This window comes from Phyllostomus hastatus, unplaced genomic scaffold, assembly GCF_019186645.2.
Source record: "Phyllostomus hastatus isolate PE091 unplaced genomic scaffold, TTU_PhHast_1.1 phas_contig_17, whole genome shotgun sequence".
Classification (NCBI taxonomy): domain Eukaryota; kingdom Metazoa; phylum Chordata; class Mammalia; order Chiroptera; family Phyllostomidae; genus Phyllostomus; species Phyllostomus hastatus.
The window spans coordinates 13,037,168-13,057,935 of NW_025333664.1; the positions used below are offsets into that span (position 1 = coordinate 13,037,168).

Below are 20,768 nucleotides of genomic sequence, written 5' to 3' on the forward strand. Positions count from 1 at the left end.
CTAAACCTGATTTTATGTGACGAGCCAAGATATGAGAAAGTTTTCATTAAAAACACCCCACGGGTGATGCATTTGGTCACTTAAATAAGAGGGGCACCACGCAGTCCCCCTGCCCATAAACACGGTCCCCTCTCCCTTTGTAAATCAACCAGTCTGTGCGGTGACATTTGAGGTTCTGTGAATTCGCTTCCGCTAGCGCTTTTCACCCAGTGGTCTTCGCACTCCTCGACAATCCTCACCTGAATCCCCTGTGAAGTCGGTGTTCACAAAAGGGTGAATTTTCCATCTGTCTCTCTGTGTGTGTGAATCAACATTCTTCTTTGTACAGAATCCCCTTCCTCCTCCCCTCCCCCATATTTATCATCCCTATTGACTCATAGATCATTTTTTGACTCGATGCATTAAAATTTAGTACTCCTTATAATTCTTCTCCATTCTGAAATTGTCTCATACATGGCTAGTGGGAGTCCCTTCCATTTGGCTCCTAGGTCCTTCCGACATGTTCTTCTTAGTGTTCTTTGCTTCTGGCACAACAAAATATCCTAAACTGTCCTCGGAACGGGTCTGCCCCAGACCTGAAGTCCAACCGCTTATCTAAGGATTTCTGGTTGCTTTCAGCGGGGGAGTGATATTTTTGCACTAAAGTATACAAGCGAGGTGTACTCTCCTCAGTGGGGTATTACTGCCTTTACACTCCTCAAATAGGCAGAGCAGGGGGATATGATTTATCTTTTTGAAATCAGAGTTCACGCTGATTCAAATCCAGCCTCTCCGGAGTCTCCTGCACTTGCCCTCATTCTATTCATATCTCCCCTGCCCACGGTGAGAACCCGATTCCCCCATCCACAGGTTTTGTTCATTTGCTCCACCCTGCCGTATATGAAGTAGTTGCAGAATTACAATGCCAGGCCTTCTAACAAAGGAGAGCTACTGAGTTAGGTTAAAGATCTTCTTTTCAGTTTTTCTCTCTTCTTAGGCAGTCAAAATGGTGTGCTCAAAAGTTGAGTCTTCTCTCTCTATGGTTATCTTATCAATTTGATACTCAATTAGGTTTGTTTCTGTTTTGAGGGTTGCTCCCCCAGCCCATGCTTTTGTATCTAGTGTCATTATTTTAATATCGAAACAACAGCATGGGTCCAAAGTCAAAACAGTAGCCTTGGCCGGGTATCTCAGTGGGTTAGAGCGTCGTCCCTGTATGCCGAGGCTGTGCAGTGTGTGAAAGCTGGAGGAGAGAAAAGCGGGAAGCAGAAAAGGCACTGACAACAAGACAACGTGTAGTGCAGGCCAGAGTCATTCGGTGGAAGGGGGAAAGGCGATGCACACCGTGGTAAATCCTAACGGCATCACTTAACTAGAGCTTAGTGCATTTTTGATGTCGATAAAGATGCCCTTGGAATATTATAAAGGGTAAGAAGAAATGCAGTGAAGGTTCCTGAATGCCCACTCTGAGCGAAGCATTGTGCTGATTTTCTTCATTTGCACAATTGCCAGACGTTGCGGTGCAGGTGCCAATGATACAGTAGTTGTGCGGGAGAGAAATCTGAGGCCCAGAGAGTTTAAGGAACCTGTTCAAGGTGACAAACAGAAGGGCTGATAAACAGATCCTCAGATCTTATTCCTGATTTTCCCCCGTCTGTCTGACATACAATCCCGTGCCTGACCAAAACCTCCCCAACATCTCTCTGCTTTGTGTGTGTGTGCATGTGTGCCTACATGTGTATGTGAGTGTGTGATATGTGTTTGTATCTACATATACACATGTACATGTTTAGTTTCGGCCTGGCACACAGTATGTGCTCACTAACTGTTTGTTGAGTGAATGACCATCTGACATCAGAGTCCCTGCCTCTGTCACGATAGCACAGAGCCCTGTTCAGGTGCACTGTTTAGGAAGGTGAGGCTACATATAATGTATTTTATCTATATTCACACCAGCTTGCCAGTGTGAGCTGATCATTGGCCTCTCTTCCCACCTCTCAGCTCCATGATGTCACATCCACTCCTTGAAACTGGCCGGGGTGGGCATATTGCCACCGTGGAAATCAGCAAACATACTGATGTCTTGTTTTTCCCAGAAGCTCATTGTGAGGCATTTACTAACTCACCGCTGTATAGATCCATTAAAAAGATACATTTGACAGGTTAAGGTGTAAAGATTTATCCAGAAAAATACCTTTCCTCCAACAAGGCTGGAAAGTACAAGTAGACTGAAATTGTCTAAATCTGTCTTGTCTCCAGAAGACCCACTCACACTGTCCTGTAACGGTGGCCTCGGAGCCATGTTCAGATTATTTTGATTTTCCTTAAGTCAGTTCTGATTCTCTTTATAATGAACCAACAGACATGGAACCTGTACTAAAAAGGCAAAAGAGGAATGACCTAGATAAGACAAGCAGGAGGGGAAACTTCCACGGACTCTGCAGGGCTTTGTGCTTTTACATAAGCTGCTTTGTTACTTCCCACCACTGCCGTCAAGTTCACCATCATTAGCCCCGCTTTTCAGAAATGAACATGGAAGGGAAGTGAGGAGAGGTGAGGTGAGGAGAGGAGAGGAGAGGAGGAAACTTCCCTTGAGGACCCTCTGTCTTTCTTTGTGTTGAAATGAAAATTTCCCTTAAATTACCGCCTGACTTTTAGGTACAAGAAAACATCTGGTTTAATTGCAGTGAATTTACATGAACCTACTGACAAGAAGCACAGTTAAAATTAGCAATTTTAGTGTGCTTTTTTTTATAAAGAGAATGAAATTATAAAGTAATTAACCTTTGTTGTAGAACTGTGTCAAAAGGATGGAAAGTTCCATGCTGTTAGATAGAAGAAGAAATGAAATTGTGGAAAGAGGCTATGCGGATTCATTAAAGAATTACAGAGAAAAAAAAGGGTAATGAAACACAGAAGTTAGAAGATAACACAAAGAAGGAATTTTTCCCCAGGAAATCATTTCTTTTTCTTATAATGAGAGAGACAGAGATAGAGAGACCCAGTTGAATCCCCCCCAAAAATAAATCTGCCTCATTGAAAAGGGCATCTGGACCTATGGTGTGTGGATGTGGCAAAGGAGCCTCAGTGTGGGTCTGGGATGTCCCGGCTTTGCTGCTCACAGGTCGTGTGACTGCCTTTCTGAACCACATGTCTACCGGGCGATGGGAGAAGGTGGGGGTCAGAAAATACTTTGGAGACAGAAGGATCTGAGCTACATCCATCCAGGTTCCATTCACGACTTTGTTTTGCAGCCTCGGTTAAGTCAGTTACATCTGTGTCCTTCAGTGCCCTCATCGGCGAAGTGGGGATGGCAGTGCCACCAGGCTCTCTAAGGTGTACTGCATGAAAGGGTGTGTGTAACCCACTTGACTTACTCTCTGTGTTAAGTGGTGTATGGTCAGCATGCATATAACTAGGGAAAACCTAACCAATGGTCTTGGCAACATTTCTGTTCATCGTGGACAAAGAACCATTTAAAAATAACCTATAATACCTCTGCAATCTTAATTTCAAATAGAAATGAATGGGTGTGGCAGAGTTCCAATAAAATTTTATTTCTCAAACAAGCAGCTGGTTGCAGGCATAGTTTGCCAACCATTGATCTACACTCATGCCCCCTAATTATTTCTTCCAATCTCTGGGCTTTAAAACACCTATATGCTAATGATTTCCTTCATTGACATCTCCAGGCTAGACCTCTCCCCTGCCCTCCAGAGTCATTTATTTAACTGCCTGTTCAACCGAGCCACGTGGGTTGCTAATCAGCCTCTGGAATCAAACACGTCCAGAGCTGACCAGCTGATTGCCCCTCAGCCACCACCAAGCTCACTTTTCCCCCAGTCTTCTCCATTTCAGTTAATGGCAGCTCCATTTTACTAGGGGCTCGAGTCAAAAACCTTGATTCCTCGCTCTCATCACATCCATGGCCCCATCTCACATCCATCTGACAACCCCAGAGAACACCCTTCCCCTGGCACTCGCTGTGATTGGTGCCCCCTTGCTGTGTGTGAAGCAGCAGCCCTGACCACTCCCACACCCCATCCACCAGCACCTTCTCTTGGCTCATCCTTCTCTATACAGCAAGACTTTGGCCACTTCTTACACTCTCTGCTGCTGGCTCTTTGGTCCTGGCCACTGTGATTTCCAACCTGGAGTATTGTCTCCTTCTCCTAAATGGTCTTTTGGCTTCAGGCCTGGCCCCTGTTCTCTTCTCAATGTGGCAGCCAGAATGATCTCGTTAAACCATGAGGCAAATCACACCATCGCCCCTAGCGAGACCCAAATGAGGGAAAAAAGGGCTGCACTGTGACTTCATTGAAAGAGACCCCCTCCACCGCACAGGGCACAGGAAGAAAAGCCTTCCAAGTCCAAGGGCATTAATGCCCTCCAACTCCCACCGAGCAGCACTGGAGGTGAGGGGGGCCATCAATATGGTGGATGGCAGTGGGAGATCTCAATCTCATGGGCACCTTTCAAAAGATTTTTCAACTCTAGTGGACATTCAGCATTCTAGTAGTTTCAGGAGTACAGCACAGCGGTTAGACATCCGTATGACTTAGGAAGTGATCCCGCCCCCCTCCTAGGTCTAGGACCCACTTGGCACCACACATAGTTACAACAGTATCATTGACTCTTTTCCCTTTGCTGCACTGCACATCCCTGTGGCTGGTTTGTAACTGCCTATTTGTGCTTCTACATTCCTTCATTATTTTCACCCAGACCCCCAGACCCCCTCCTCTCAGGCAACTAGCAGTCTGTACTCTGTATCTGAGTTTGTTTCTATTGTTTTTTCATTTATTTTATTTTTTAGACTCCGCATATAAGTGAAATTATATGGTATCTGTTTTTCTCTGACTGACTTATTTCACATAGCATAACACTCTCTAGGTCCATCATGCTGTTGCAAACTGTTAAAATTTTATTCTTCTTTATGTTCGAGTAATATTCCTTTATATATATATATATACGTACCACATTTTCTTTATTTAATCATCTATCGATGGACACTTAGGTTGCTTCCATACCTTAGCTACTGTAAATAATGCTGCAATGAACATAGGGATGCATATGTCTTTTCAAATGAGTGTTTTGGATTTCTTTGGATATATACCCAGACACCGTGCTCACGGACAGAAAGAATTAACATTGTTAAAATTTCTGCGCTACCCAAAGCAATCGATAGGCCCAGTGCAATACCTATCAGAATGCCAACGACATTTTTTCACAGAACTAGTAATCCTGAAATGTGTATGGACCCACGAAAGACGCCAAATAGCCGGTGCATTCTGTGGCATCTTCTGCCGACAGAGCAGAGGACGGCAGCCCTCACCCCACGCCTGCCGATGAATAAGGAAGGAAACAAGGAAGAAAGAAAAGAGATTTAATAAAAGACTGTCTTTGAGAAGAGACACTCCAGTGTCAGGAACGGTGTTCTAGGTACCTTCAGGCTGTCCCCCAAAACAGAAAAAACAAACAAACAAAAACACTCTCTCCACAATGAGGCTGCCTGCTGCCTGTTTACTTTCCTTCCCCAACCTCCCCCACCCCCTCCCAGCGCTCCCATGCATGCAGACCCCTCATCTGGCCCAGTGATGGATGAGTGTGTCTAATTCTTTCCTTTCCTGTGGGGTTAGAAATATTAAAACAAGGTCTTATATAAGCACTAGCAGAACATGTTGACCCACCAGACCAGACTGTCCCATACCACCTTTGAAAGGTTGCGTAAAGAAAATTGATTGGATACTGGACAGATGAAAACATACTTTTATTCTCATTCAAAGGAATTAATCTGATCATGCAAAGCAAATGTCTTCTAACAATCACAGCAAGAAGCAAGATTTAAAAACAGAGCAAAACACTACTCCACATTCTCAACAGAAGAGATAAATAAATGCTGGGAGAGAACACGTTCATGGAATGGAAGTTAGTGTAAAGAGGTTCATTCTCCGAGACTAATCTTTCCAAAAGAGTTTAGCACTATTTATTATATTTATTATGTTTATTTAATAATAAGCCCTACAGTACCTAGGGATGTATGTTTAAGGGATAAAAATTATAATGAAGAGCAAGGTAATGATTATTGTGAAGTTAAGAAAGTGTTTACCTTTTGAGAGTATGAAGTTGACAATTAATAAATTAATGAGGTGCGTATTTGTTTTATATACCTGTGGAGTGGTTGCTTCCCAATAAAAAGGATAAAATGAGAATACTAAATATCCTTTAATACCAATAAATTTGACATTTATGGGGTATGGAAAAAATACCTTGCAAAACATAAATTTAAAACCTTGACTTCAGGAAAAATGTATAGAGTTCTGCAGCAAACGGAGGAGTAGAATCACGAGCTTAAACTCATGCAGCCTTCACTGCAGTCCCGGGTGGTCGTGCAGGTGCAGTCGGACCAACACTCAGAGCACTGGTAGCCCCGTGCTGACATCTGCACATGCAGAGAGCAGGAAAAGCAAGAACTCTCCTCAGTTCAGGGCAGCAGTGTGACCTTGACATCTAAATCAGACAAGTTTACTATGAGAAAAAGGAGCAATTAGGTGCAAATGCCCCAAACAACATATTGGCAAGCAGTCCAGCACTGTATGCAACTAGGAAAAAAAGTGGTTTATTTCAGGAAATTCATATTGGTTCAGCATTAATAGGTCCATTAATGTAATTCACTACAAATACAAACTAAGAGAGGGACAAAAGTAGATAATTACTATAATAGATACAGAAAATGTATTAGTTAAAAACTCAGCATGATTTAGCAAGAAAATATTCTTATTGCACTGGGAATATGAAGGACTTTTTACTGTGATAAAGGGTAACTGTAAGAAACCAACAGACACCATACTTGAGGATGAAATAATAAAATCACTTTCTTTAACATTGGAAAAACAGATGTACGTTATTAATGTATCATATAAATACTGTATTGGTGGCTCTGGTTGGAGACAAGAAAATTAAACAAATATTTAAAAGATTGGAAAAGAACAAAACTGTCATTAACTGCAGATGCTTTGATTATTTACATAGATAACTCAAAGAAGTTTGCACACAAAGTATTAGAATTAACGAGAGAATATAACGTGTTTGACAAAGAAGTCACCATGAAAAAGTCAACTGCATTTTCATTTAGCTAACAAGTGTGTGGTATTTTTAAAGATACTATTTACAATAGCAATAAAAATATGTGGTACTTAGAAAACAATCCAACAAAAGCTTTTAATATGTCTAGTACATATAAATGCATAAAACACCAAGAGACATTACAGACCTAAATAAGAGGTATACCATGTTTATGGATGGGAAAACCCAATCTTACCAAGACATAATATAAAAAGAAATAAATTACCTCCCAACCAATGTATAATTTATACAGTTTTAATGCAAAAATCAGATCCTTCTGGGAAACTTACAAGCTTGTTCTAAAATGCATATGCAAGAAGAGAAGCCAAGAATAACTGAGACGGTCCTAAACAAGAAGGGCAAGGTTACGGGTTTTGCTCTACCAGATGTTGGCTTACAACACAAGGATAGTCGAATAGAACAATTGAACAAGACAGAGAGAACCTAGAAATAGACCCATACATAGGTGGAAATGTGATGGAAGGCAAAGGCAGCAGGGCCAACCTTGAGTATATAATTTTTTTTCATTACGTGGCCCTAGGAGAGGGAGGAAGAATTTAGTCAGATCCCTGTAGTCGGATCCCTGCCTCACACTATACATGAAAACACCATGGCCGATGGGTTGAAGCCTTTTTATAAAACGCGTAACTTTAAACAATGAAGAAACTTTAAGAAAGTATCCTCATGACTTCTGCATAGGGGAAATGTTTTAACGTGAGACTTTTGTTCAGGTTTGTTATTTTTGTGTGTGTTTGTCTGGCCCTGAGATACGGATTCCAGTGCAAGGAGTTTATTTAAGAGCTGGCGTAGGACACACGGGTGCGGGAGAAGGGGAACTGAATTGGAGGAGAGAAGTCAGCCCGTACAAGGTGTGTTGTCAGCAAAATGGCCATTGAGAATGGCTGGGGTTGGGACAGTGGCCGAGTGTGATCCAGGGACCAGCGCTGACTCATGAACTCTTTCTGGGCTGTGGCAAGATAATTGCAGAAATAGAGGGTAAATTTTTAAAAAGGAGAAGCTTTTATCTTCTATGTTTCTAAATTTCATGTTTACTCTTTAATTTTGCTTTCCTACTAATTCTCTGTGTGAGTGTGTGTATTTTCTGGCAGTATCAGTCCGTAGTGGGTTCAGAACAATGGAAAGAATAACAACAAGGAGCACTGGGGTTTCAGTACTGAGATCATTTAAGAAGGATTCATAGAACACATCTCCGAGTTAACCCAACTGAGTTGGGAGAACACTGGGATACTCATCCATCAACTGCCGTCCTGTCATTGCTTGAAGGATGTTTGGGGGCCATTAATTCTCTGACATTTCTCACTTGCCCTGGTGGGGACCAGGTTTGCTTCCTCAGCCTTTGGGAAGAGAGCCAGGGTGTCCTAGTAAGCATTAGCCCGGGGGCGGGACACCAACGGCATCCCCTACTAAGTCTTTTTTCCTGCACATTTTTTAGGTGTAATTGATTCATAAAATTGTATATATTTAAGATGTACAACATGATGATTAAATATATATACATACTGAAATAATTACCACAATCTAGTTACGAAGTCTATCTTTCTCTTCCTTCTCTCATACAAAAGAAAAAAGAAAAACTTTGATGAACTGATCTTCATCCAAAGGTAACATAATGGGAAAGGGAAGACACAAACAAGAAAAAATTTTTTATAACACAGGTAGCCAATCAAAGGATTGGTAACAAGACTATAGTCTTGATAGAGTCTTTCCTTTCCCTTTCCCACCCTTCCACCTCTTTCTACCACTTTCGCTTCTGGGGGATTGCCATTCATTAAGCCACGACCTCTCCCATCTTTGGAAGGGGCTCTACGTGGCTGCACAGCTCATCCCTGCCGCATCTCGCTTTCTCCTCCCATTGACAGCCTGGATCATTTGCTTGTCAGCACAGTCCCTCGCCCTCCACTCTTTTCTCCACCCACTGCAGGGGGGTGGCTTGAGACCCCAACATTCTTCCTAAATTACTCTTCCTTGGATCCCGAGGAACCATGAAGATGCTAAATTCAGTGGGAAAATGTGAGGTCGCACCCCACTCGATGACTCAGCCACATCTGTCAGTCTTAACCAGTCCCTTCTGGACCTTCCCGTGTCCACTGTGAGACAGCTCACCTTCCTGGTTCCCCTGAACACGGCCTCGGTTCCTCAGTTTCTTTGCTCCCTCCTAATTGTTCATATTGTGGTTCTTCTTGGTTTAGCCCTAGACCTGCTTTTTTGCTGTGGTTCCTCTCTGCACTCTTGCTGCAGTATCTCTCCTCTGCCCGTGATTTTCATTTCCAAGCATTGGTCCCAGTCCTGTGTGTCCAGTGCCGCTACTCAACGTCGCCCATTGGGTGTCCTACCCACACCCCAAAGGAAGTGTGGCAAAAGGTTCCTTTCCAAAGTGAACCCTCCGCTAAGTTTCCTCTCAATGAGCAACTCTCCGATCTGCTGCAGCTGTGTAAATACAGCAGCGCCGTCTTCCTTGACACCTCCTCCATTTCTCCACCCTTATCCATCACCAAATCACACCAAATCACATTAGTTAGCACCCCCAACTCTCCTGCACAGTTTGCTTCTCTTCTGCATACCACCACGCTGGTCCGAGTTACCAGCCTTTGCCCTGGGATGGTTTTTCTCCTTCTGCTGTTCCCTCCCAAAGGTACCCACCATACTCAGCACTCGCCCTCCCCGCCTTTGCCCCAGTAACTTCTGCTTATCTGTTCACTTGAACTTATTTTCCACGTATTATCCTGACTTGCGGGACTGGTTTTTCTCTGCTCGTTATAATTCTCCCAAAGTCCTGATAACTTTAAAATTTTACTTAGGAGTGTAATTATTTACTTAATGTCTGTTGCCCTTTTCCAGAATACGAGCTTTATCAAGGGTTTGATTCTATCCTTTGCTGTCTGTCGATGCTTCCCTAGTGACTGCCGCCATCCCTTGGTCGTATTAAATAGTAAATAAATATTTGTGGAAAGGATGAATAGATAAGGAAAAGCAATAAGAGATCTGACTCCTTAGGAGCTTCTGCATTCCTAAAAGACTTAAAAAGCAAATGAAAAACTGACAAAAATATTTGTAACTTATGCAAAAAAAAGCTTATGTTCTTAAAAACAGATTATAATTACAAGCTCGTAAAACAATGATGAACAAAAATGAAGAGCCATACAGGGAAATGAGCTCAGGGTCTAGAGAGCACGTTCATAAAAGAATCAATGCAAATGGCCAATTAAACTGAAAAACAAATCCGCACTCTCCAGTGTTCTAAAAAACGATATACTTATTATTTTTCTTTTTAAAATAGTCAGTGGTGGCAAGAGTTGGAAATAGGCATCTTCTTCTCTTGGGGATCCCAGAATGGTAGCAAACTTTCTGGAAGGTGCTCTGGTAATGCGTGGCAAAACCCTTCAAAATGAAATATTTTGGCACAATAAATCGATTTCCGTGAAGTTATCTCAGGGACATCAGTAGAGGTTCACGCAAGTACTTATTCATATGAATGCTCGGTATAGTGTTGTTTGTATTTGTAAAAAAAAAAATTAAGCCAAATTTAATGACAATAATAAAGGAATGGTGACCGTAATGGGGCATGTCCTTCTCCAAACAACCATTAAAATACAAGGCCCCAAAGAACATTTAAGCATTTTTTTAAAATCCGTGATTGGTGTAGCTGTCAAAGGAGATCACAACACAAAATGTGCAGTAGGAATTTAATTTTTAAAAATAAAAAAGTATATATACTCAGACACATAAAGTTAGCTTCAGTTATGAGGATTATGAGTGACGTTCTTTTCTTTTTTAAATCTTTTTGTATATTCTTGATATTCAACAAACTCTGTGTATTGTGTCCATAATGAGGAAAACTAAATCTATTTTAATGTAACGGTAGGGAGCTGATGGGGCCATATGGCCGAGGCTGCGTCTAGAGACACATCGCAGGATCCTTCAGAGTATACGCTTTGAAGCTCAAACAGGTGATCAGTTCCCTCTTTACAACTTAAGAGCCATGTGACCTTGAGCAAGTCATTTAATTCTCTTCGCCTCGGTTCCCTTATCAACACAAGAGAGATGATACATACTGGGCAGAGAGCCCTTCTGTGGCTTAAATGAAATAATGTATGTAAAATTCTCATCAAAGAGTATGCGCTTAGTCCAAGTACCTGCTTCTTATGAGGCCAAAATATAAATAGACCCGGTAATGATTTACACGACTTCATGATTCTCTAGGGGGTTATAACTAGAAGTTGGGGCATTGTTTATCCTATGGTTCAGTATCTTCCACACTGTCCTAATGATGGTGGCATCCAGCAGGAGGATGCTGGCAGGAAGACTGGCCTGGAACGCAAGCAGCCCAGGACAGATTTTGCTCATTAGGGCCAATTGCTGGCATAGGTCATTTATTTACCTACTCATCCAACCAGCAAGTGGTTATTAAGCATCTACTGTGTTCCAGACGTTGGAGGCTCAGCAGCGAGACGAACTAGCTGCCTTCTTGGAGTGAGGCAAGCTTCTTCTAATTGGATTGACACTTCAGGACACATATTTCCTGTTGGATTCAAGTGAGGAAGGACTTCCTATAGCGGAAGGAAATGTGGCAGGGCTCGGAAAGTGAAGCTGACGTTGCATTCTGCAAATACCATCCTAAGGCAAGATTTCAGTTCCAGGAATCCCACATGCTGGCACGGCTAGGGGGCCTACAGGGGTCCTCCCTCCCCTGCTCAGGCTTAGTTCAAGACCAGACTTGCTCAGTTTGCAGGTGAGAAGCCATCGGCCTTCCAGAAGAGGGATGAACAAACTATGGCCCGTGGGTCAACTCCAGCCATTGCCTGTTTTTAGAAATAAAGTTTTATTGACATGCAGCCAGGCCCCCACATTTATGGGTTGTCTGAAGCTGTTTTGTGCTACAGGCACAAAGTAGAGTAGTTGCCATGAAGGAGTGTATGGCTCACAAATATGTATTATTGGACCCTTTCCAAGAAAACGTTGCCAGCTCCTCTTCTGGGTCAGTGGGGTTGGGGACATGAGATGGAAGGTGACATCCAGTTCCTAACGTTTTCTTCCTGCAGTTCCAGGAGCTGTCCCGCTGGAGTCCATCCAAGGAGGGCCCTTCGAGGAGAAGATCTACATCCAGTGGAAACCTCCCAACGAGACCAACGGGGTCATCACGCTTTACGAGGTAAGGAGGCCTGCCAGTCATCTCGCTTGTTGTGGCTTCATGCCATTTACTTCAGCCAGAGGTTGGTGAACACCTACTGTGTGCAGAGCTCCGCCGAGGGCATGAAGGTGAGTGAGACACAACTTACCAACACAGTGGGACGGAAACACAAGGGCATACAGTTACGCTGTCTCGGTGGCCCCAATAACAAAGAAAATCGGACATACTGTGCATCAAAGTGATTCTTGATCTCTTCAGCAAAGGCTTCAGGAGAGGCAGGTCATCCTGGTGTAGCCTAGACGACCCAAGCCTGGCAAACAGTAGTTATGATTCATCGAGAAAACCACAGTACAAACACGCTGGCCACCCTACCCGCATCAGTCCCTGGGCTTCCGAAAGAATCCCAGTGTCATTCTCTCCCCCAGGGGTACATGATTCTTGAGATTGAACATTGCTCTGTGGCCAAGGTGCATTTTATTGTCACCCAGGTGATGGTGTCCCAGGGTTAGCAGGACCATATCCTATCAGAGATGGAACAGAAGTGACTCATAAGCCAACATAATGTGGCTTCCTGAATACTTTCAAAATTAGAATGACTTGTATAGAAGCCCACTGCAAAACAAAAACAAATGCACAAAAACTTGAAGAAGGCCGATAGAGCTGAATTCTAGTATTGGAATATGGCTGAGATTACCTCTGCGGCTAAGCCTTGTGGTCTGAGATAGCATGAGACTGTGATTCGGGACGCAAAGGAGAAATGCAGCAATGCAGAGGGGCTCCGTGGCAGCCAGCCGGAGGGAAAGATGGAGCTGGTATCCTTGTGGCTCTATCCTGGTCCTAAGTGACCTTTAGCAGGTTTTTCCTCTCTCCAAGCTTCGGTTGCTCATCTGTAAAATGGGGGTGGTGGCTAGTGCTTCAGGGTTCCTCTGGGGAATCTGAGGGGAGAAGGGAAAGGCAAGCATCCCCAGGCTCAAATGCGCAACAGGCCCATGGAGGGACGTGAGGCCTCAGCGCTCATGCAGAAAGGGACATGTACTGAGAGCGTGCTCGGGGAAGAGTATCCCCACCTCCAGGGAGGCCGAGCTCTGGGAAGGAAAGCCACGGAGCACTCGATGAGAGAGACAGATTCAGGATGAACCTGATGGACACATGCTCTCCAGAGAGAGCAGAAGGACCTTAGAGCTCACGGAGGAGAAAACTATCCATCAGGTAGAAGGTGCTTGAGAAAACACATTCAGAAAGCGCTGTATCTCATGAAATGCCACAGTCCTCGGAAGATAAGCTGTGTAACGTCCCCATCGTGGGCCTTAGGATCGGGAGAAGCTTTCTCCCTGTGGACTCTGCTAGAGAGGTGGGAGGCACATACCGAAACACCTTGCCTAGGACGAGTTCAATACCTCCTCGGGGGAGAGTGGGGCTGCAAACTCAGCTGGAACAAAGCCCAGCCATTCCATAGCTACATGATGTTCTTTGTAAAGCAGAGGCCAAAATTACACACTCATGCACACACGTGACCTAGAGTTCTGTTGTATACAGCAACCCCCTGTTTGTAGAGCAGAAGCAAAGGACCCAGGACTCAGAGAGTTGAGTTGCTTAGTACTGTTATGTAAGTGGCTGTCTGTGCCAGGTGTTTGGGATTTTTGGAATTCACAGGCTGCTAACATTTTTAAAGGTTTGGGGGATCAACTTGGAGTGCTTTACCATATTTTAGCTTCATTTCATAAAGGACATAATTTCAAAACTACAGAGAGGACATAATTTCAGAATAAAAGGCAGTCCCTTCAAATTGAGTAAGTTTAGATCATCATGAATAACTCATGCCAATAGTCTTATTTTCTCTCATTTTGCCTTACATTGAGGACAACTTTGCCATGAAAAGGCCCTGATCCTGGTACCTACCTGCACTTGGGAACCCCCAGTCTAGGCCATGTTGTAGGTAGAGCCGTATGTCTGCACAGCCTACTTCCTCTGATAGGGTTATGCACCAGACTGGGCTAGGAAACCCTTGACTGCTATTCCAGGATGAGAAGAAAGAAACAGATGGAGCAGGAGCCAGAGTGCAAACCCACCTGTGCGTTAGACACCCTGTTTGAGCAATTGCTCCCGAAGCCGGGACTTTGTTAGACGGAGCACTCTCTGGAGCTCTGGGCACGAAGGTGGGCGTGCATTGGGACAGTGTGGCCTGCTTCCCACTTTGATGTGAACCCAGTGTCTGGAGAGTGTTCAAAGGCCAGTTGCTGGGGTTGTTGGCACCCCGTGAGGGACTCTACTGGAAACAGCCATGATGAGACACTGTGAAGTAGGTCTTTGGATGCTGCAGAGAATCAGAGGGCAGAGAAGCAGAGCTGGAAGCCTGCGGCTGTCTGCCCTGTTTAAGAGCACTTGAGGTTACCTTTGGGGAATGTGCCCAAGGGCTTGGATGGTGCTGTGAAGGGAGCTAAGGAAGTCATGGGCATAGGCCCTTGTATTTCGAGCATAAACGTGGCCATGACTATGTATGTCACAAGCTAGTGAAGCCTCAGCAAGTGAGGATGTTGACTTTTGAGGTCAGACAGTCTCGTTCTGAATCCCAGCTCTGCCACTTACTTGCTGTGTAACCTTGGGTTTATCCTGGAACATTTAGTTTATATTTGCATCGAAGTATAAATACCTGTTTAGTACTGTGCTTGGCATTTAGAAATATTAATAAATGTTAGCTCTTACTATTACATAAAAAGTAGAAAATTGAGACTCGGAGAGGTGAAAAGAAAAGACCAAGGTCACACAGCTGAGATGCAAATCCATGGGCCCTGAATCCAAGTGCAGGTGTCTTGCCCCGTAGTCAGTGTGGCTCACGGGCCAGTGGCATCAGCAGCACCTGGGAGCTGGTCAGAAACACAGCATCTGAGGCTCCGCCAGACCTCCTGAATCAGAGTCTCCAGGTCAGCGGGCTGCCTGAGTGATTCACACGGGCAATGACCGATGACGTTTGAGAAGCGCCGCTCTAGACCACCCAGCTAGCTCTTGAGAAAGTTTAGGCAGTGGACAAAGGAATATGCCCTCCTGGGCAGGGAGGTGGGGAGTGCCCCCTCCATGCGGGGCTCAGCCCAGTCCTGCTCCAGAAAGTAAGCAGACCTTGCTTTAAATGACATTTATAACAGAGTATATGGGTATGAGGCAATTTCCAAGTTTAATTAGATGAAACCAACTTGGTTTTTAACGTTAGGTTCCGGTTGTAATTTTAGAGAGAAATTCCTAAATTACAAATCACCCTCTCTGGCCTCAAAAAATACATTTTGTGACAAAAAAATAGGCTAACAGAAATGGAAGAGAAATTCAAGATTGTCTGTACCTTCCTGTGTACAACCTTGAACTCAGCAAAGTCAAAAGCCAAAAGGGGGGAGGGGTATAGGCGGGTTATTACTGTCGAATGTTGTAACTGTTGTTAAGCACTGCAGGTCCAAGTACTATATAACATGTTAAGATTAAATTTTCTTCCCCATGAGTCCAAATCACAGCCTGTGGGTTCGTCCTTGGACAGCTTCACCCCCAAAATCCGAGTGGCTTTGATTATATCTCAGTCTCTCTCTGGGCTTCCGTCCTGTCTTTGTAACCTGAAAGTGCCAGATTGTTCCAGGCTCTAACTGGCTGAGAATCAGGAGAAAACTAAAGGTACATCAAACCCACACAATCAGAGGTTTATGCCTCATTTTGGAACTGCTCTGCTGCTAAAACCTTGCCTGTGGCCAGAGTCTTTGAAGGCAAAGCCGTGATGACCCTTGAAGAAAAGCAGCAAGTGCAAGGGCCCTGGGGTAGGGATGACTTTAACAGGTTTGACAAATAGGAGGTCAGGGTGACCGAAGCTTTGTGAGCAGGGAGGACCGTGATAAGACTGTGGGTTGGCAGGGTCTGATTATGGAGGGCTTCTAGAGTTTGTGCTTTATCCTGGGAGGAATAAAAAGGCCTAGGATTTTAAGCAGAAAAATGAAGGAGTCAGAGTGATAATCTTAAAAGATCACTTGGCTGTTGTGTGTGGCTAACGAAGCATCTTGGGGACATCGGAAAAATGCGCCAGGAGCCGAGGACATTCCCATTCATCTGTGACACTGCAGTGAAAGCTCGGGTTTTACTGGAAGACCTGGTACCCAGGTGGAGATGGGAAAACTCGGTCGCATCTGCCTCCTTCTGTACTTTAGTGGGAGATGTGGAATGCTCTTCTGCGGTCGCAAAGCAATGGGTAGTGGAGAGTGAGGCTGTGTCAAAGGCCTTGGGTCCACAAACCAGCGGATGGACCTCAGACACGCAGAGTCTCAGGCCCGGGCCCAGACCCACTGAACCCAAGTCTGTTTGACCCAGATCTCCGGATGATTCATGTGCACGTTCAAGTGTGAGAAGCACTGGTCTCAGAGACATGGTAAAGCTCGACCTGATGAAAACAGGTCCTCAGGTGAACGATGTGGCCGTTGGATGGACTGAGGGATGTCCCCGCTCCCACGGGGTCCAAAGAGCTTGAGTTTTTTCACCAGGAAAGTGAAATCAGGCCGTTCCCACAGTCCCTTCTAGAGCCCTGTCTGGGTGCCCCCATCAGGGCAGGTGTGAGAAGAGGGTGTCGCTGTGGCCTTCCCGTCCAGACTGTGCTCTTGCGAATAACACAGCTCACCAGAAATAGATCATCAACGCTGCAGACAGGCACCGACGGCCCAAATGAGGTCACGGGGGAAACAGCCCAGCCAAACAGTTGTTTAAAAACTCCTCGATAAAATCGTTCACAGGCAAGCTGTTCAGCGCTCGTGAAAAACAGTAATCAATATGTGTCTCAATTCAATTCATTGTTCTCGTCTCTGTCCCAGAATAAAAATCACGCAGTGCGAGGGAATTTGGGCCAGAAGATGTTACACCAGCAACGGGGTTAACGAAGTGTGAAAATATTTAAAATTCAGACATGTGAAGCTTCCCTGTAAGCTTTTCTGTTTAGCAGTCAAAATCACCAAGTTTCTAATTACAGTGTATAAATCTGAGGCGCTTAAAGGGAATGAGAGGGCCTTAATGAGTCAGGAATGGGTGTCTTGATTATGCTGGAGTTGATTGACATTTATCTTGCAAGCTATTCTAGGCGCCTGGCGTTCGGCGCTGCATAAAACACACACTTTGCCTCAATAAAATAAGGCGGCATTCCTGTGTGGGGGTGCCTCTAAAAGGTACGATGGGGTCGGAGGGTTGTCAGTGTTTTTCCAGCAAGCAGATGGTGTGTGAGTGTACTGGAAGCGCGTTGCCATGGGGTGGGGGGTTGCTGGGAGTGTGCGCGGAGGCAGAGGAGTTCCACACAGGACTGGAGCAGGCTCATGCTGACGGCGAGAGGGGCCAGCCGCGTGCACGCGTGCTGAGCTCAAGAGCAAGCTCTCAGAGAGAGAGGCCCATAGGAGGTGCTGGCTCGGTTGGAATGTTCTGGCACACCTTCCTCCTGCCCTTTGACTCCACCGCCCTGGCCATTCAGAACTCACTGGGCCCAGGCACGCTCGTGGCTCTGGTCCACAGAGGGGCAGTGGGGGTAAGGGGAGGAAGTGGTCCTGCTGGGCAGGAGGTAGGATAAGCAGAAAATGACTAATACAGCCCACAGCGAGAATTTGCATAAATCAAACTGGATCTACATTAATGAGAATACACAATTTGCATAATGCAGGCTGCTATCGGGTATAACTTGAGCCAGGCTGGTAACTAGGATAAAAGCTCTTGTTCCCTTTGAATGGTTTAAGCCAGATATGTGGGAATTATCCATTCCCCTCACTACTTGCCATAGACCTAATGCTCTAGAAAGTTCGATTTCCTTCTCCTGCCCAAATAGACACAGGTTAGGTCACATGGCCCCATCTGAGCACGCCCCTCATGCCTGGACACGTCAGGGCCTCTCTGCCCACCCCCCACTGACACCTCCCCTATCCTATTTCTCCCCACTGCAGCCCGCCCAACCCAACATCCTCAGGGTAAATCTAACTGTGTTACTTCCCTGCTTTGGCTTCAGCCCGGCCCCTGCCTGCCTCTCTCACTTCCTCTCTGGCCCTTCTTCTGATTGCCTTCTGTGTACCTGCCCCTCTGGTCTTCTAGCATTTTCTCAAGCCCACCCAGTTCTTTGCAGCTCATGTGACTTTGTGAATGTTGTTTCTTCTGCCAATAGGAGTTTTCACTGTATGCTTCTCATGGCCAGCCCTTTCCTGTTGTGTCCCTCCAGGATGCTTTCTCTCCACGCTCTCCACTTACCCAGCACTTTCTTACCATGTTTACGCTCTGCACGTGTTTTGTTGGTGTGCTCTAGTATCATCTAGTCTCTTACTGGAGTTTTAGCCCATTAGGGTGTGAGCCATGTGATGATTATTTTATGTTGTCAGCTAGGCATTGGTGCCCAGAAATGAGGTTAAAGATTATTCTGAATGTTTCTCTGATGGTGTTTTTGGATGAGATTGACGTTGAAGTGGACTTTGAGTAAAGCAGGTTAACCTGCACAATGTGGGTGGGCCTCGGCCCACTAGTTGAAGGTCTGGACAGAACAGAAGACTGAGCTCTTCTGAGCTGGAGGGAAATTCTGCCTGTAGATGAGCTTCAGACTTACCCCGTGACTTCCACTCTTCCCTGTTCCCCCGGCCTGATGACCCTTGATCTTGAACTTCCTACTGGCCTTTGTGGTTTTTGCTTTTTCGGAGTGTCTCCTGGGGATGTAAGAGGGTAGTTTACACATGTGCTCCGTAAATAGTCCTCAGCCGACTATGTGGATTCATGTTTTATCTTAACAAGAAGCAATGCTGAAGGTTTTTTCCCAACAAACTTAGTGGTTCTGAAGCCTGGCTGAAGATTGGAGTCATACCTTGAGAGCTCCCAAAATACAGATAAATAAGTAGGTACATAGATATACAAGTAAATGGGTGGATGGCTGCCTGGGCCTCACTGCATTCCAAATGAATCTGAACCCAGGGGAGAGCTCTGTTCTTTGGGGGCGGGGCTTAAGTTCCTCGGGGAATTCTAATGTCCATCCAGAGGAGGGAAGAAGTATGGCGTAAAACGAACTCACCCAGTCTACTTCGATATGTTATCCTACCCAGATCCCCCTGATTGAACAGTCTTGGCACTGTCTGCATCCTCACTCTGCCCTGCCAGAATCCACCGCTATCTGACATTGCACTGCAGCCAGCCCCCTCAGGCACACGTGGGTGCTGGGTGCTCATTTTTCCAGGTTCAAATTTGGAAAGCACTTGCCCTCACCCCCTCAAGTTGCTAAACAAAGTCTGTGGAGTCATTGAAGACACGCTGGCATTCTGTCAGTTTCCCTTTGCGTTTTGCTAATGAGACCAGCACTGACCTTACCTTGTAAATCTTCTCCTGTCTCCTGTATAGTAGAAATTAGTTCTGTTGTTTATTTGTGAGATTAGAAAAGGCACATGCGCACATAAAACTTAGTAGATTTGCCCAGAGGCTGGCCCTAAATCTTCAGCGTTAGGGCCCCGAGATGCGTGGGAGCCATTTTTTCGAACCCTCGGCCCATCCCTCAACCTCCATAGGCTATTTCTTTTCCAGAGACCTGAAAAGCACAGGCATCCCTGGGTAGATGCCATACACAGGTCTGCTGGCTCACAGACAGGCTGACAGGTGTTTCAGCAGAAAAGGCTGGAGGTTGAAAAGAATGACTCCTGGCACTCAGAGTCTGGAAGGACGGGAAGTTGTGTTCCAAGTGAGTAAGTTGCCTTTGTGTAAGTGGGACCATGAGAGCTGCCTGTCATCCACCGGTGGCACTATCGACACTGCCTATTCATTTGCCTCGGGGTGTTTTTTTACCGTGGTGGTTGTTTTTGTTTTCTTGCTATTACAACACATTTGTGATGGAGCCAGGTAACATGATGGGAGAATTCAACAGATGCATAGCGCTTGTTACCTCAAGAACAGCAAATCACGTTCTCCTGGCAATGGAAGTTTTTGCACTGAGCATTAATCATTCAGTTCAGCTGTAGCAAAACAGTAGCGGTTGCTGCATAGAAAACACTCCTTCAGGGTGCTCACGTGGATAAGTAGGTTTGTCTGTGTGTGTGCGGTGCATAAACAGGCACCTTTGTGAGTTTATGCAGCTGTACAGTGGCACATGTATGCACATACGGAGTTATGTCTTTGTCAGTGTGTGTGTGTGTGAAGCCTTCACCCTTGGGCTGTACCCACATTCTCCATTGCATCTTCAGAGTTGCTCTCTTTCTTTGGAGAGTTCATTGTAGCCCAGATCAGAGACAAGGGGCTGTGTCTGTTTTCTCCTGGACTGGAGGGACCAGGTCACCTTCCATCCATGGCATGGATTCAAAGGTCATGGGAGAAACTCCCTGTTATCCCAATAGGCCCTTGGCTATTTCTCATGAACTTCTGCCACAATTCCTCTCTAGAATTTTTGCTAAAGGGAAATTTTGCATTAAAGTCAATCTGCAGGTTAAATTTAATCCTGGGCATGTACAGTCGTCCTAGGAGAGTGGAGGGAAGGAAATGAAAAGGTAGTCGTGCATTTGGCCCAGCA

The 20,768-nt window shown here is 45.2% G+C and overlaps 1 protein-coding gene across 1 annotated transcript in view; it reads left to right on the plus strand.

Moving 5' to 3' along the window:
• The window catches only part of PTPRT (protein tyrosine phosphatase receptor type T), a 668,348-nt gene that overhangs the window by 341,368 nt on the left and 306,212 nt on the right, over positions 1-20,768 (plus strand). The window contains exon 8 of the mRNA XM_045832856.1: positions 12,162-12,271. Coding sequence (XP_045688812.1) covers positions 12,162-12,271 — 110 coding nt within the window. The remainder of the gene's footprint in view (positions 1-12,161; positions 12,272-20,768) is intronic.